Raw genomic sequence first — 12,660 nt, forward strand, 5'->3', positions numbered from 1 at the left:
AGTAGAAAATGTTAGGGAAACTTATTAAGGGTGAACACCCCTTGAACTTAGCAAACCAAAGCTTTTATTATAGAACAGAAAGAATACCTCAAGGATAGAAATAGTGATCTTATGTTGCTTTATGCAACAATCAAAGGATAGGAGCAAAAGACTAATGGCTGAGAATAGGCTATAGAAAAAATTAAAAGGAATCCAAATGATAAGTTATTGTAGCACACATTATTTCTCTCCCCTTAAGCCAACTAGAAAAGGGGCAATTGCTTGATGAGAGAGCTCTTAGTGGCTATTTTATCCCCATTTATCCCCCAAGGTTCCAAGGATCCACAGTGACAGTATATCCAAATCTCATCCCATGATCACATGCGCTACAGTTATGCGAGGAATACTCATATAATGAATGCTAATAAATTGTGGGAAAGGAAATATATTTTTAAAGATGAATTTTCCAAATCCTTCAATATGGTAAAGGTGAAAGCTCCAAGAGATGGAGCAGCAAAGTAGCCAAATAATAGGGATATAAACAACTCTAACACAAATTATGGATAAATCAAATTAAATGTTTAGTGGCACAAAGTAAAAAAGAGGATAATGGTGCCCTCAATTGAAAGACTTCATAGGATGGGAAAGTGAAGTTTGCACAACATATGCAATTCAAGGTGTTAGAAACACAAGTAAGATTGAAATAGAAAAAGTGTCTTTAACAGATTTAGTGAGAACTAAATGAACAAAAGGAAAGAACCATCACATATAATTTAATAAGACTTTAAGTTGAAGAAATTATGTTCCTTAAAGGATGGAAAGGCATGGTGAGCCTTTAGTGTTGAATCATTGATGAATATTGGCTTGGTGCTAAGGAAAATTATAACTCATGATAGATTTACTTTATGAAATGGTTTATCATTCAATAAGGATATTGTAAGCAACTAAATTTTCATTTCTACTTTAGTTATTTAACGACACCTTTGACCATTTGGAGGAGTCTCACTCACAACCTCCATAATCCCATTCTCTACTTAAAGATATGTTAGCCCCATAAATGGCATCTATGCCATTTAGCCTTTGCACTTGGTCTAAGTGTTTCATGTGTCTGATCCCATGATAGACTATCGAAAGGTACTACTAACATCTCAACTTGTTATGGTAAAGCCATATCCATTTACTCTTGTTTCATTGGTAGTCCAAGACCATCTATACCATATTCCCATCTCTCAAAAATTGGGCCATTTATCCATAGGTGGTCATCTTAGGACCATACCTTAATATCCTTAAGATGCTCAGAGACATAAAGAATACTCTTTCCCATTATCTCTTCTTCAGTCCCCACCAAGTCCCTTTCCATCCACAGCCATGCTCGCCAACACTGCCATTAGATTAGGGCCCGAAATCTTGACCACTAAGTCCCATTAACCTTTGGGACTTCCTTACCTTGTGACTATATCCTTAGTCATTACACAAGAGGATTTTCCACAGTTTGGGATTTTGGGATGACATTTTGAAACACCATAGCTCTACACAAGCCTCATATGTACTCTCCCTAGCTTCTACCCTTAGGTGCCTTAGTTATGTGGTTAGAATGAGGTTTCGATGAGTCATACCAAGTATCCAAGTAAGTAGTGGCTAGAGTGAGGTTTTGATGAGCCATACCAGGTATCCAAGTAAGTAGTGCCACCCACGCTTAGATTGAGAGCATCGATCATTCGATCTCATAGGGGAGCTAAATGTAAGCTCTTGAATTTGAACTTCCCAGGAGGTCACTCAACCCAATACTATTCAAACCCAAGGATGCTTAACCCCAAGTATTCTAAGACCCTTAACCAATTGGAAAAAGGGGTGCACTCTTATTTATAAGCCCTTTCTCTTTATATTTGAACCCCTATAGATCATCTCTTAAGTTGTTTTTTTTTATAACATACACTAAAACCGACTCTTAAACCCTTCACCAAGTTACCCCACTTGTCTGTCTATATTCACTTTAGCCTTAGACTCCTTAATGGTTATATCATCATTCACTATATTGGTATAGCTTTCCTTAGTCACATTTGCTCCATTGAAATTCTCCCCCTACTATCCTTTTGGAACTCATTGAACCCCCTAGGGTTTGTGAAATGATTGCTTTAGGCTTTCACCCTTGGACTTAGACTTGGACTTGGACTCGGTCTCTGCCCTGGTGAAAACTTGATAGATGATATAATTGTTGTAGGTGCGAGAGAGAATTCAATGGAAAACTAGTTACAATAGTCCACTGCTGTGATTGTAGAGTGCCAAAGGGCTTTTAATATCATTATTCTTGAGTTGGCACTATGCTTCTCACCTTAGAACATGCTACCAAATGCATGAATCAATTAAAAATTAACTTGAAACCTTCAATCCCCAAGAAGGTTTATGTGAGTTATCGTGAGTAAGGATAGGCTTAAGATCACTAAAATACTTTGAGTCTTGAATAAATGAATGTGCATTAGTGTTAGGCTAGAGTATAATAAAGATAGGGATAGGGATCAAGTGTTAACTCTCCCCTTTAACTACTCCTACATGGTGGTAATTGCCACTTCTTGAGTTCTAACTATCAAGATTGTAATCTTGAGTGTCAAGGTTATAAACTTGATTGTTAAGAAAATGCTTGAATGCATAGTTAATTTGCTATGCTTCATCTGGTCTCAATCTTAGTCTTGGTGTCAGTCTCAGTCTTTATCTTAATCCCACTACTCATTCCCAAATAATCCTAACCTCCATCAATATAACCATCATACTTTGGAACTATGATATTGACTTCTCAAGTCAATTTCTTTAGTATCTCTGACACTTTGAATTGCACATGTTGTGCAAACTTCATTTTCCCATCTTAGGAAGTTTTTCAATTAAAGGCAACATCATCCTCTATTTTACTTTATACCACTCTAGGCATTAAGTTCTATTTATTTATAATTTATTAAAAACTTGGTGAAAATACTGATTAGTGATGTTGTAGTTTTGTTGCAGATGTGAGAGAGAATTCAGTGAAGAGCTAGCTATGATGGTAATGGATTTATAGTCATAATAAAAATTTAATATAAATATATATTATAAAATAATTATTATTATTATTAAATATTAAATATTAAAATAATAATTTTTTCTGTAAATGAGGTGATAATGCAAAACCTCTATTTAATAGCAACTATTGCAACTAGGATTAGATACACAGATCTAAATATTATTAAAATTAATAATTGTTTAAAATAACTATTTAATAAAAATGTTACCACTAAAACCTTAACAGAATATTCTTTTATGTACTAAACTATGTTGAGGACTCTCTTGGCTCCCTATGTTGGCTAGTCAAGTCTATCACTACAAACTATTAAATACAAAATGAAACAAGGCTGAAACTAGCTCTTCAATCTCTTCAATATTCTTTGGGTTTCTTGTTTTAAGCTGTTGTGATTGCTATTAGTAATTATTGATTATAAGTTTCATTCCTTTGTTCGACTGGCTGGTAATCTCTTTTGTTCGTTCTTTGTTTTTCTTTATCGAAAACTAAATGGGAAACTCTAGGGATATCAAGGAAATTAAAGCTTACATTCTCCCCTTTTCTCTATGGAACCATTGCTTGCTAAACAGTTTTGTGCTAAGTTTTTTAACTGAAAAACTTGACAGTACCAATACTTAATTTCTTTCTCCAGTTGCAAAAGGGGTTCCAAATTGAGAATGTATGCATTGAGCAGTGTTTTGCAAGAAGCTGCTGAAGATGCTTTGTACATAAAAGGGAGTAGCCAGAAAACCTCGAACTGTAATTGATGTGGGATTTGATAATAAAGCTCGGAGACTTTAAGAGTGTAATTAGCGATGGTGGTGTGGATTTGTGATGAACAGGAACGCCAGCATCGATCTTGTCAAGTCATGCACAACACAACGTCAGGCTGGGGAGATCTACAATCGTATCCATCACCTAGTAGTTTCCGACGTCTACCTCGCCAATCTCCTGATTCAGCTGCTTGGCAAAGTTGGCAGCCCACAGCTCTCCCGCCAGATCTTTGATTCAGTGCCTTGCCACAAAAGAGACTCGTACACATGGGACTACCTCCTCGTGGCCTATGCCCAAAACGGGCATATCAATCAAACGCAACAAGTCTTCGATGCAATGCCCCGGAGAAACCTCGTGTCCAGCACCACACTCTCGCGCTTGTATGCCCAGGCCGGGGATCTGGAGGGGGCGATACGAGTGTTCCAAACGATGGCATTTTGTGATCTCATCTCCTGGACGGTGCTGCTAGTTTTCTATGCCCGATCCGGCGAGGTGGGCGATGCCGCGAGGCTGTTCGATGCAATGCCGGAGGTGGATCTGGCATCCTGGACTGCAATGCTTGGCGCATTTGCCCAGGTTGGTGATCTGGAGAAATCAAAGAAAGTCTTTGATGCAATGCCGGAACACGACGTCGTGTCGTGCACCGCAATGCTGAACTCGTTCGGACAGAGTGGAAATCTGGAAGAAGTGTGTGGGATTTACGAGAGAATGGAGGAAAGAAACCAGGTTTCCAAGACGGCTCTTCTTTCTGCATATGCCAACAGTGGATTTGCTAACGAGGCCAAGGAGATGTTTATGAAAATGGAGGAGTTTGATCTGGTTTCGTGGAACACAATGCTTTCGATGTATGCAAAATACGGCCAGATGGATGAAGCAAAGGCTCTCTTTGATCACATGGAAGAGCGGGATCTTGTTTCTTGGAATTCAATGCTTACTGCATTTGCCCAATACTGGCATATTGGAGATTCAGAAAGTTTATTTCATTCTATGAAAGAAAGGGACATAGTTTCGTGGAATACAATGCTTGCTGCCTACGCAAACTTAGGTCTTGTATCATGTTGCGAGAAAATATTCTATGAAATGCCTGAAAGGAATCTAGTGTCATGGAACTCGCTCCTTGCAGCATATGCCCAAAACGGGCAAATGGAAAATGCTGTGAGCATTTTTACGGTGATGTGCGAGCGGAATCTTCTCTCTTGGAACTCTCTGCTGGTCGCATACATGCACGATTCGTATACAGAGGAGTTCCTTCGGGCGTTTTTTGCTATGCCAGAGCGTGATCTCATCTCCTGGACGAGCCTCATTGCCGTGCTTGCCCAAAACGGGCATTTGGATCAAGCAAAGCTCGTCTTTGATCGGATTCCAGAGCGAGATCTTTGCTCCTGGAACACAGTCTTGGCAGCATTTGCCTACAGCGGAGAATTCAGTGATGCTTTCCAGATCTTTGGCGAGCTTAACATGATTGGGAGCCCAGATGGGATCTCATTTGCCTGTGTTCTTCATGCATGTTGCCATGCAGGGAAAGCTTCCATTGGGAGGAACTACTTCTTTTCCATGACAGTGGATTTTGGGTTGGATCCATCCAAGCAGCACTATAGCTGCCTGATCAATCTGCTGGGAAGAGCTGGGCATCTGGATGATTGCCAGGAACTTGTAAATTCAATGCCTTTCGTCGCTGATGGCTCGGATTGGAGGAGTTTTCTGGGAGCTTGCGCTAGCTCCAAGGAGATTTGGAGGACACAGCGTATGAGAGAGGTTAACATGAACCATCCAGCATCCTATGTTCTCCTCTCAAACATTTTCTCCGTTAAGCAAAAAATGGAATTGGACGGCTCAGATTGACTCTCACTTTGTACTTTAGGGCATATAATTATCTATAAAATCCTGATTAAGCTAATTCCTTTTAACCATGCCTTCTAACCGCCACTAGGAATATTCTTCGTATAGCTTCCCGGAAAAGCCTCCTGGATTAGGGTTCTTGGGCGCAAGTTTGAAATCATGTCGAGCGGCCTCACGGTCGTGAAGCTGCGCGAGGCGCTTCGCAAGCGCAATCTCGACGCGACGGGGCTCAAGGCGGATTTGGTAATGTCTGTGTGGTTCGATCGAGCTTGAGAATGCGTTTTCCCCTTGTAATCCCTAGGTCGCCAGGCTCGACGATGCGATCGCCGCCGAAGCACCGACGACGAAGAAATCCCCGACAAAGAAGCGAGCTGCAAAGAGAAAAGGCGAGGAGGAAGACGAAGACGATGGAGACGATGCCCCACCGGCGCCTAAAAGATCGAAGGCCGACGAGGTAAAAAGAATGACAGTGGTAGATCTCCGCGCGGCATTGAGCGAGCGTCAGCTTGCCACGACTGGGCGGAAGAACGATCTCGTGGAGAGGTTAATTGCTGCTCTCGAAAGTGATGTCGACAAAGGTAACGCGAATGGAAGTCTTCCTTCTCACCGTGATTTTGATAGATGAGGAAGATGCCAAGAGCGATGCTACTGCCAAAGATCAAGCCGACGATACCCAGCCCGACTCTCGCAGAGCAAGTGCTCGTGGCAAGGAGAAAGAAGGAAAGAAGGAAAGGGAGGAGGAAGCTAAGATGGTAAAAGCTTACAAGAAGGGTCGCGCGGTCTTGGACGAGGTGCTAGCCGATCATATTAAATCGTCGTGTCATGTTCTAGAAGAGGTGCGTTCTCTTTACTTTTCTAGTGAGTTTTTTTATCCTAAGCCAGTGGTTATTTCACATAGGGGGACGATGTGTATGATGCAATGCTCAATCAAACCAACGTAGGAGAGAACAATAACAAGTACTATAAGCTCCAAGTGCTAGGCAAGTACGCTTACAAATCGTTTCTTGTGTTACTGACAGCGTTACATGGCAGAATCTGATGACAACTCCCAGTACTTTGCGTGGTTTCGTTGGGGTCGAGTTGGATACAAAGGTCAAAACCAGCTCCATAACTTACCCCGAGAAGGTGCAAAACGGGAATTCGAGAAGAAGTTTTATCAGAAGACTCGTAACAACTGGAGGGATCGCAGTCGGTTTGTTTCACACCCGCAAAAATACACGCTTCTGGAAATGGACTACGAAGAGGAAGATGCCGCGAAACAAAAGGTTGCATTTGCAATCCAACTACGAGATCCTGACTTTCTCTTCTTGCAGACGGAGAAGAAGAAAGACGTGGTCCCTCCTATGAAGAAGCAAGTTCAGAGCAAACTTGACAGCCGTGTTGCGCAATTTGTGTCTCTGATTTGCGATCTCAAAATGATGAGGCAACAAATGGTGGAGATAGGATATGACGCTCGAAAGATGCCCCTTGGCAAGCTAAGCAAGGCGACAATCCTAAAGGTGACGTGCCTCTTTTGAACTCTTGACGAGACTGGGTAACTTTTGTGTTTTCCAGGGATATCAAACACTGAAATCCATTCAAGGGGTGTTGGAATCGCGTGGACCACCGCAAACCTTGCTAGACTTGAGCAGGTAAAGTTTATTCTAATCTGGTTTGACTCAACATATGTTTATTTGGTTTTGCAGCGAGTTCTACACACTTATCCCGCACGATTTTGGCTTTCAGAATATCCGTAAGTTCCCAATTTTGGTTTATTCATCAGATTGCGAGCTTATATTTGCAGGACAACAAACTATTAACACTATCGAGAAGCTGAAAAAGAAAATTGAAATGGTACTATGCGTGACGTCGATACGTTTAATACAAGCTTATGTTTTTCTAATCAGGTTGAGGCTCTTGGAGAGATTGCAATCGCTGCGCAGGTTCTAGAAGAAGATGACGAGGAGGTAAAGTACTTGTTTAACATCAGTGTAAAATCTCAATGTTTTTCTTGTACACAGGATGATCCAGCATTTGCACATTACAAAAGGCTGAAGTGCAAGCTTGAGCCACTCGACCAAAGTGGTGAAGAATTCAAAATGGTTTGTAACAAGTTTTGAAAGTTTAGGTGCATACAAGTAAAAATTGTCTTTGTTTTCCAGATCCAGGAGTATTTGAAGAACACCCATGGCCAAACACATCGCAGTTATGACCTTATTTTACAGGATGTATTCAAGGTTCAGAGAGATGAAGAAGATGCGGGTTTTCGTAGTGTAAGTGAGGCGCATTCTGCTAGAGCAATCGCTTACTCTGCATTTGCAGTTTTCTCAAACTCCCAACCGCATGCTTCTCTGGCACGGCTCACGGCTGACAAACTGGACGGGCATTCTTTCCCAAGGTTATTTTGTTGTGCTCAGACATAGACTAAACCGTTTATGGATTTAGGACTCCGTATTGCTCCTCCGGAAGCACCATCGACGGGTTATATGTTTGGGAAAGGCGTTTATTTTGCTGACATGGTATCCAAGAGTGCCAACTATTGCTTTACTACATCGCAAAATCCCCGTGGAGTTCTCCTCTTGTGTGAGGTACCCCGCTCTTCTTTTTGCTCGCAACCGTCATTCTTTGTGTCTTTCAGGTGGCTCTTGGACAGATGAATGAGCTTTATCAAGCGGACTACAATGCGAACAGACTCCCTCCCGGAAAGCTAAGGTCACGCAGTGCTGTTTCCTCGTTTCTTCTATTGGTTTTTGAATGTGGTGTGGTATTTCAGCACGAAGGGTCTGGGTCGATCGGTACCAAATAGCTCGCAGTTTAAGACGCTACCAGATGGAGTAGTCGTGCCTCTGGGAAAACCAGTGAAATCTCCTAACGTAAGTTACCGTATTTCCAGCTCGTGTGTGACGTGGTTTGTTTTCCTTTTCTTTGCAGAGCAATACTAGCCTCGAGTACAACGAGTACATCGTCTATGACACCAAGCAGATCAGAATGCGATATGTTTTGCAAGTGGATTTCCAATACAAGCTCGGCCGCTATTGAACAATGCTGGTCCTTTTCTTTTTCTTTTTCACTGTAAATATAACACGTTTCAGGAACAAAAGCTGATGAACTTAACATGCTGTTAACTTTGCTAAACTCCTTAGGGCAAACAGAGGAATATGGTTTTCTGAGCTGTGACAAGGTATGGCTGCTTCGAGCTCCATGTAAACTCTTCATCCTTGGTTTTCTTTCATTCTTTCCAGGATGGCGTTTTGTGTGCATTGTGTAAATGCGGGGGCGACGGGCTTTGGAGCAGCTTACAATGGTGCTAGAGGTATCTGCTTGGCTACGTTTTTTTCACGCTTCCAGCTGTGTGGTCTTGCAGAAAATTGTGGAGAGATACGCAGCAGCGTGTGCTTCAGGCAAATGAAAGGGGCAGTAAGCTTCAATTTTGCTGCATCACCGCTTGCAAGAGATAAATGTGGAAGAAAAGCGAAGCTCCTCAGGTCTCTCTTTCCTTTCTGTAAGTCTTTTTATTTACACGGGACGTTTCCAGGTTTGTGAGGGCTGCAACTGTCGAGGACATCGAAGCCGAGAAGCAACTCGTTGAAGAAGATGCTGTACGTATACATTGGGCAATCTCAAATAAATATGTGATATGACTTTCCCCGTTCAGATGGAAAGAATGGAGAAGACCATTGAGACCGTCAAGTCCAACTTCAACACAATTCGAACAGGCCGTGCTAGCCCTGCTCTGCTCGATCGTGTTGAGGTATGCTTCTTTCTAAAGCGTTCTAGTTAAATCGTTCTATGGACAGGTCGAATACTATGGAACACTTGTGCTTCTCAAAACCATTGCTCAAATAAGTACACCGGATGGAAGTACTATACTTGTCCAGCCATTTGATCGATCCAGGTAGAGGATGTGGGAGTTTTGTTGTTATGACTACTAGCTATTGTGCAGCTTGTCGGCCATTGATAAAGCGATCACAAAGTCGGACCTCGGCCTGACGCCGAGCAACGATGGAATTGTCATTCGTTTGAATATACCGCAGCTTACTGCTGAAAGAAGGAAGGTAAGTTTGGTTCTCTTTCAGTTCCCATTTTCTTTGCATTTACACTTTTTTATCTCTCTTTTGCAGGAGCTTCTCAAGCTAGTGGCAAAGCTAACCGAGGAGGGGAAGGTTTGATCTAAATCCTTTTGAGTCATACTTTTTAGGCCTTGACCATCAGGTAGCGTTGAGAAATGTCCGAAGGGATGCCATCAAATCGTACGAAAAGCTCGAAAAGGTATCTAAATTTCCCCGGAACTTCCGCTAACAAATCGAATGGTCAGGAAAAGAAGATATCCACGGACAATGTAAAGGATCTCTCCACCGAAATGCAGGTAAAATACCAGATCTAATTTTATCCACCACGCTTCAACAAGAAGCTCTGATGCACAGAGGCTCACGGACGAATACGTGAAAACCGTGGATGATTTGTTCAAACAGAAAGAAAAGGTTTGACAGCGTACAGTCTCGAGTTAACTCCTGTTTCTTTTCCTTTTATTTCCGTAGGAGCTGTCAACCGTGTGATCTTGCAAAACTCGTTGTATTTATAGGATCAAACATTATGCTGGAAGTGTGAACAATGCAAAAATTGCTGTATTACAATTCAAATACATGGATCAAACATTTTGTGTGACCTTGATTTCAATGCATTCTATTTTTTAATATGTATGTCAACTGCGTATTCTTGCAAAATTGTTGTGTGGATCAAAGTATCAATCCACCACAGAAGGCAAAGCCCCATTGTCCCAGGCCATGCAGCACCCCTCGGAGCCACAGCAGCACATCTCATTGTAAATATACCGCTGCTCGCCACCCGAGTAGTCGAAGCATAGCTCCTCGCCAACTTTGATATCCCTGCTCGCAAACATCATAATATGGAACATCGGGCGCTCGTCGTCGTCCAAGCCCTCGTACGGAACGTGCTCCACCCGGATGTTCCCGCCGTCACACCGGTGGTTGATGAACCTGGCCACGTTCCCGTAGGCGACGGCGTCCACCACCACCAAATTGGCCGGGAACCTGGCGTCGCCGGGCATCTGGAACTGGTAGTCATGGCGCGCGGAGCTTGAAAAGTCGAGCACCTCGCCCACGTACTCGCACACGAAGCTGTCTTTGGGGATTGTTTCCGCGGCTCGGACGCCCCAGCCGCAGCTTTCAGTCTTGAAGATGGCGAGTCTCTTTTGCATCTGGCAGCTGCACTGCGGGCCGCACTTGTCTTTCGGCTCTGAGCGTGGCGAAGGGTTGCGGTCGAAAGGTGGCAACGGTCCGCGAATGTTGTGGCGCACGTAGTAAAAGTTGGCGACGAAGTCGTTTGGAAACGAGACGCGGTCCATGGAATCCTTTGGTTGTAATGAATGGACCATCTTTGCGAGGCTTATATAGTTGCCACTCAAAAAGGGTTAGATGCTAGGTATGTTCTACTGGTAGTTAACTCCTGTTGAAGTAAAGGAACTAACCTTGAGGCTTAGTAGGAAACGTTTTCTTTCTCTTGTTAATAATACAACTTGTCTGTGCAAATAGTCATTCTCCTCTCTGGGAAATTTTCTTCAAAATCTTGGATCTCACGAACTCTTGCTGGTCCATGTCGAGCACGCCACCGGTACCCTCCTCCACCACGTAAAACACATCCTCCACTCGGCTATCCTGCGTCGAGATCTTCGCTCCTTGAACGCTACAAAACAAGCAACGAGAGTTACGTAAGTTCCTGCCTGTCTGGCAAGAGAAATCAAAATAGAAGAGCACACATACCTGACGCCAGCTTCGTTGAGAGCCAGAATGATGTCCGCCAGGAGCATGTGTCGATCCGGCCCCTCGACTTTGATCTCGGTTTGCTTGCCGACGTTCTGGAAGTGAATGCCGACGCTCTCGGCTCCTCCCGAGTCCACCACCGCGTCGTGGATCCTGGCGCTCTCCTCTTCCAGCGACGTTCCAATGCTCAGAGTCGGAGACACCGTCCCGGCATCCTGTTCTTCCAGGCAGCTCGAGCGAGAGTTCACGTCCACGTCCCACGGCGGTGCCACCGATTCATAGACACTGTCCGACAAGTCTGCTGCCGCTCCAACCACGTCAAACCTCGTCAAGGTTGCCGCCGGACTGGAGAAGTCATCGTCCAAGAGCTCGCAGTATGTCTTCCTCCTGAAAAAAAGAAAAAGCAACGGGGGTGGCAAGCGAAAGACCTGCTAAGTGAGAAGATCGACGACAAATGGAAATGAGACACAAAGATTAAAAAGCTGGAAGAAACGTACCCGGCTCTAAAACTCTCCCACGAGAGGATCTTCGAAACTTCGATGCCTCGACCGACCGGGAGCGTGGACGAGTCGATCCCCGGCTGCTGACGGACGTGCTTTATGTACTCGTTGGTGGCGTCGTCCAGCGCATTGTAAGCGACGATGATGGCCGCGTGCGTGAATCTCAGGCTGTCAAAGTAGTCGATGTAGTTCTCCGGCTCGCCAGTGAAGAGCACGAAGTCGAAGCCTTCCCGGTCCAAGACGAAGGAGCCGGGCTTGTCCGGGAAGAAGTCCACGTAGTCGCTGAGGCCGAGGTCCAGGACGTAGCGGGCGACGACGGCCTGCTTCTGGCGGTCGGTGTCCACGCACTCGAGGCAGCCACCGGTTGCTCGAGCGGCGGCGGCGAGGGCGATGGTGGAGAGGCCGCAGCCAATGTGGAGAATTCGGCGAGAGTTGCTCCCGGCGGCCAAGGCGGCTATAAACTCAGCACTTCCGGGTTCTAACACTCGTGGGCGGCTGGACGACCAGTTTGGGTGCTGCTTCTCTAGAATGATTTTCCGCTGCAAAGCCACACAAGGTGGAGGAGAGTTAGAAATCTATACCACCCATCCAGCAAGATCACGACGAAAAGATCGAGAACAAGGGAAGGAGAAAAAAAAGAAAGAGAGAAAGAACAGAGTCTGGCCTACAAAGGACTGGAGAACACAAAAAGAGGGTCTGGCCTGCAAAGAATGACTTTAGAAACTCTCCCCGGAGGTAGGAGAAGTTACCAAAAAGAGGGAAAAGCGCTCATACTTACCAA

The 12,660-nt window shown here is 44.1% G+C and overlaps 5 protein-coding genes across 5 annotated transcripts; 3 read left to right on the forward strand and 2 right to left on the reverse strand.

Moving 5' to 3' along the window:
- Window positions 1-3,684: 3,684 nt before the first annotated feature.
- Window positions 3,685-5,623, forward strand: LOC112344721 (pentatricopeptide repeat-containing protein At4g02750-like). The gene is made up of 3 exons (XM_024670042.1): window positions 3,685-3,731; window positions 3,850-5,057; window positions 5,148-5,623. The coding sequence occupies exons 1-3, from the start codon at window positions 3,685-3,687 to the stop codon at window positions 5,621-5,623; spliced, it is 1,731 nt and encodes a 576-aa protein (XP_024525810.1).
- Window positions 5,624-5,692: 69 nt separating this feature from the next.
- LOC9659054 (poly [ADP-ribose] polymerase 2) lies at window positions 5,693-8,661 on the forward strand. The gene is made up of 17 exons (XM_024669892.1): window positions 5,693-5,863; window positions 5,922-6,198; window positions 6,242-6,456; window positions 6,519-6,600; window positions 6,653-6,885; window positions 6,934-7,119; window positions 7,175-7,251; window positions 7,306-7,352; window positions 7,404-7,453; window positions 7,507-7,566; window positions 7,621-7,701; window positions 7,762-7,872; window positions 7,922-7,997; window positions 8,045-8,187; window positions 8,238-8,311; window positions 8,373-8,472; window positions 8,531-8,661. The coding sequence occupies exons 1-17, from the start codon at window positions 5,780-5,782 to the stop codon at window positions 8,636-8,638; spliced, it is 2,004 nt and encodes a 667-aa protein (XP_024525660.1). The 5' UTR covers window positions 5,693-5,779; the 3' UTR covers window positions 8,639-8,661.
- An 81-nt stretch (window positions 8,662-8,742) lies between these two features.
- Window positions 8,743-10,264, forward strand: LOC9659055 (ribosome-recycling factor, chloroplastic). The gene is made up of 12 exons (XM_002964853.2): window positions 8,743-8,780; window positions 8,842-8,912; window positions 8,964-9,084; window positions 9,135-9,198; window positions 9,255-9,350; window positions 9,397-9,494; window positions 9,543-9,654; window positions 9,721-9,762; window positions 9,812-9,868; window positions 9,915-9,965; window positions 10,024-10,080; window positions 10,138-10,264. Exons 2-12 carry the CDS (start codon window positions 8,843-8,845, stop codon window positions 10,153-10,155), a joined length of 786 nt encoding a protein of 261 aa, XP_002964899.2. The 5' UTR covers window positions 8,743-8,780; window position 8,842; the 3' UTR covers window positions 10,156-10,264.
- A 79-nt stretch (window positions 10,265-10,343) lies between these two features.
- Window positions 10,344-10,994, reverse strand: LOC9659056 (histone-lysine N-methyltransferase met-2). Its single transcript, XM_002965195.2, has one exon. It carries the CDS (start codon window positions 10,992-10,994, stop codon window positions 10,344-10,346), a length of 651 nt encoding a protein of 216 aa, XP_002965241.2.
- An 84-nt stretch (window positions 10,995-11,078) lies between these two features.
- Window positions 11,079-12,651, reverse strand: LOC112344722. The gene is made up of 5 exons (XM_024670043.1): window positions 12,629-12,651; window positions 12,534-12,543; window positions 11,877-12,454; window positions 11,380-11,766; window positions 11,079-11,302 (listed from the first exon to the last, which is right to left on the reverse strand). The coding sequence occupies exons 1-5, from the start codon at window positions 12,649-12,651 to the stop codon at window positions 11,152-11,154; spliced, it is 1,149 nt and encodes a 382-aa protein (XP_024525811.1). The 3' UTR covers window positions 11,079-11,151.
- Between the last annotated feature and the right edge of the window lie 9 nt (window positions 12,652-12,660).

This window comes from Selaginella moellendorffii, unplaced genomic scaffold, assembly GCF_000143415.4.
Source record: "Selaginella moellendorffii unplaced genomic scaffold, v1.0 SELMOscaffold_5, whole genome shotgun sequence".
Classification (NCBI taxonomy): domain Eukaryota; kingdom Viridiplantae; phylum Streptophyta; class Lycopodiopsida; order Selaginellales; family Selaginellaceae; genus Selaginella; species Selaginella moellendorffii.

Bases quoted from the DNA above. Each gene is read 5' to 3' on its own strand.
- LOC9659056 (XM_002965195.2), bottom strand. From the start codon at position 10,994: ATGGTCCATTCATTACAACCAAAGGATTCCATGGACCGCGTCTCGTTT.
- LOC112344721 (XM_024670042.1), top strand. From the start codon at position 3,685: ATGTATGCATTGAGCAGTGTTTTGCAAGAAGCTGCTGAAGATGCTTT. The intron at 3,732-3,849 runs GTACATAAAAGG...TGTGATGAACAG, and splicing joins GAAGCTGCTGAAGATGCTTT to GAACGCCAGCATCGATCTTG. The intron at 5,058-5,147 runs GTGATCTCATCT...ATCGGATTCCAG, and splicing joins GTTTTTTGCTATGCCAGAGC to AGCGAGATCTTTGCTCCTGG.
- LOC9659054 (XM_024669892.1), top strand. From the start codon at position 5,780: ATGTCGAGCGGCCTCACGGTCGTGAAGCTGCGCGAGGCGCTTCGCAAG. The intron at 7,873-7,921 runs GTAAGTGAGGCG...CTGCATTTGCAG, and splicing joins AAGATGCGGGTTTTCGTAGT to TTTTCTCAAACTCCCAACCG. The intron at 7,998-8,044 runs GTTATTTTGTTG...TTATGGATTTAG, and splicing joins GACGGGCATTCTTTCCCAAG to GACTCCGTATTGCTCCTCCG.
- LOC9659055 (XM_002964853.2), top strand. From the start codon at position 8,843: ATGGCGTTTTGTGTGCATTGTGTAAATGCGGGGGCGACGGGCTTTGGA. The intron at 9,085-9,134 runs GTCTCTCTTTCC...GGACGTTTCCAG, and splicing joins AGAAAAGCGAAGCTCCTCAG to GTTTGTGAGGGCTGCAACTG. The intron at 9,966-10,023 runs GTAAAATACCAG...TCTGATGCACAG, and splicing joins ATCTCTCCACCGAAATGCAG to AGGCTCACGGACGAATACGT.
- LOC112344722 (XM_024670043.1), bottom strand. From the start codon at position 12,651: ATGAGCGCTTTTCCCTCTTTTTG. The intron at 11,767-11,876 runs GTACGTTTCTTC...TCTTTTTTTCAG, and splicing joins TGGGAGAGTTTTAGAGCCGG to GAGGAAGACATACTGCGAGC. The intron at 11,303-11,379 runs GTATGTGTGCTC...CTTGTTTTGTAG, and splicing joins CTCAACGAAGCTGGCGTCAG to CGTTCAAGGAGCGAAGATCT.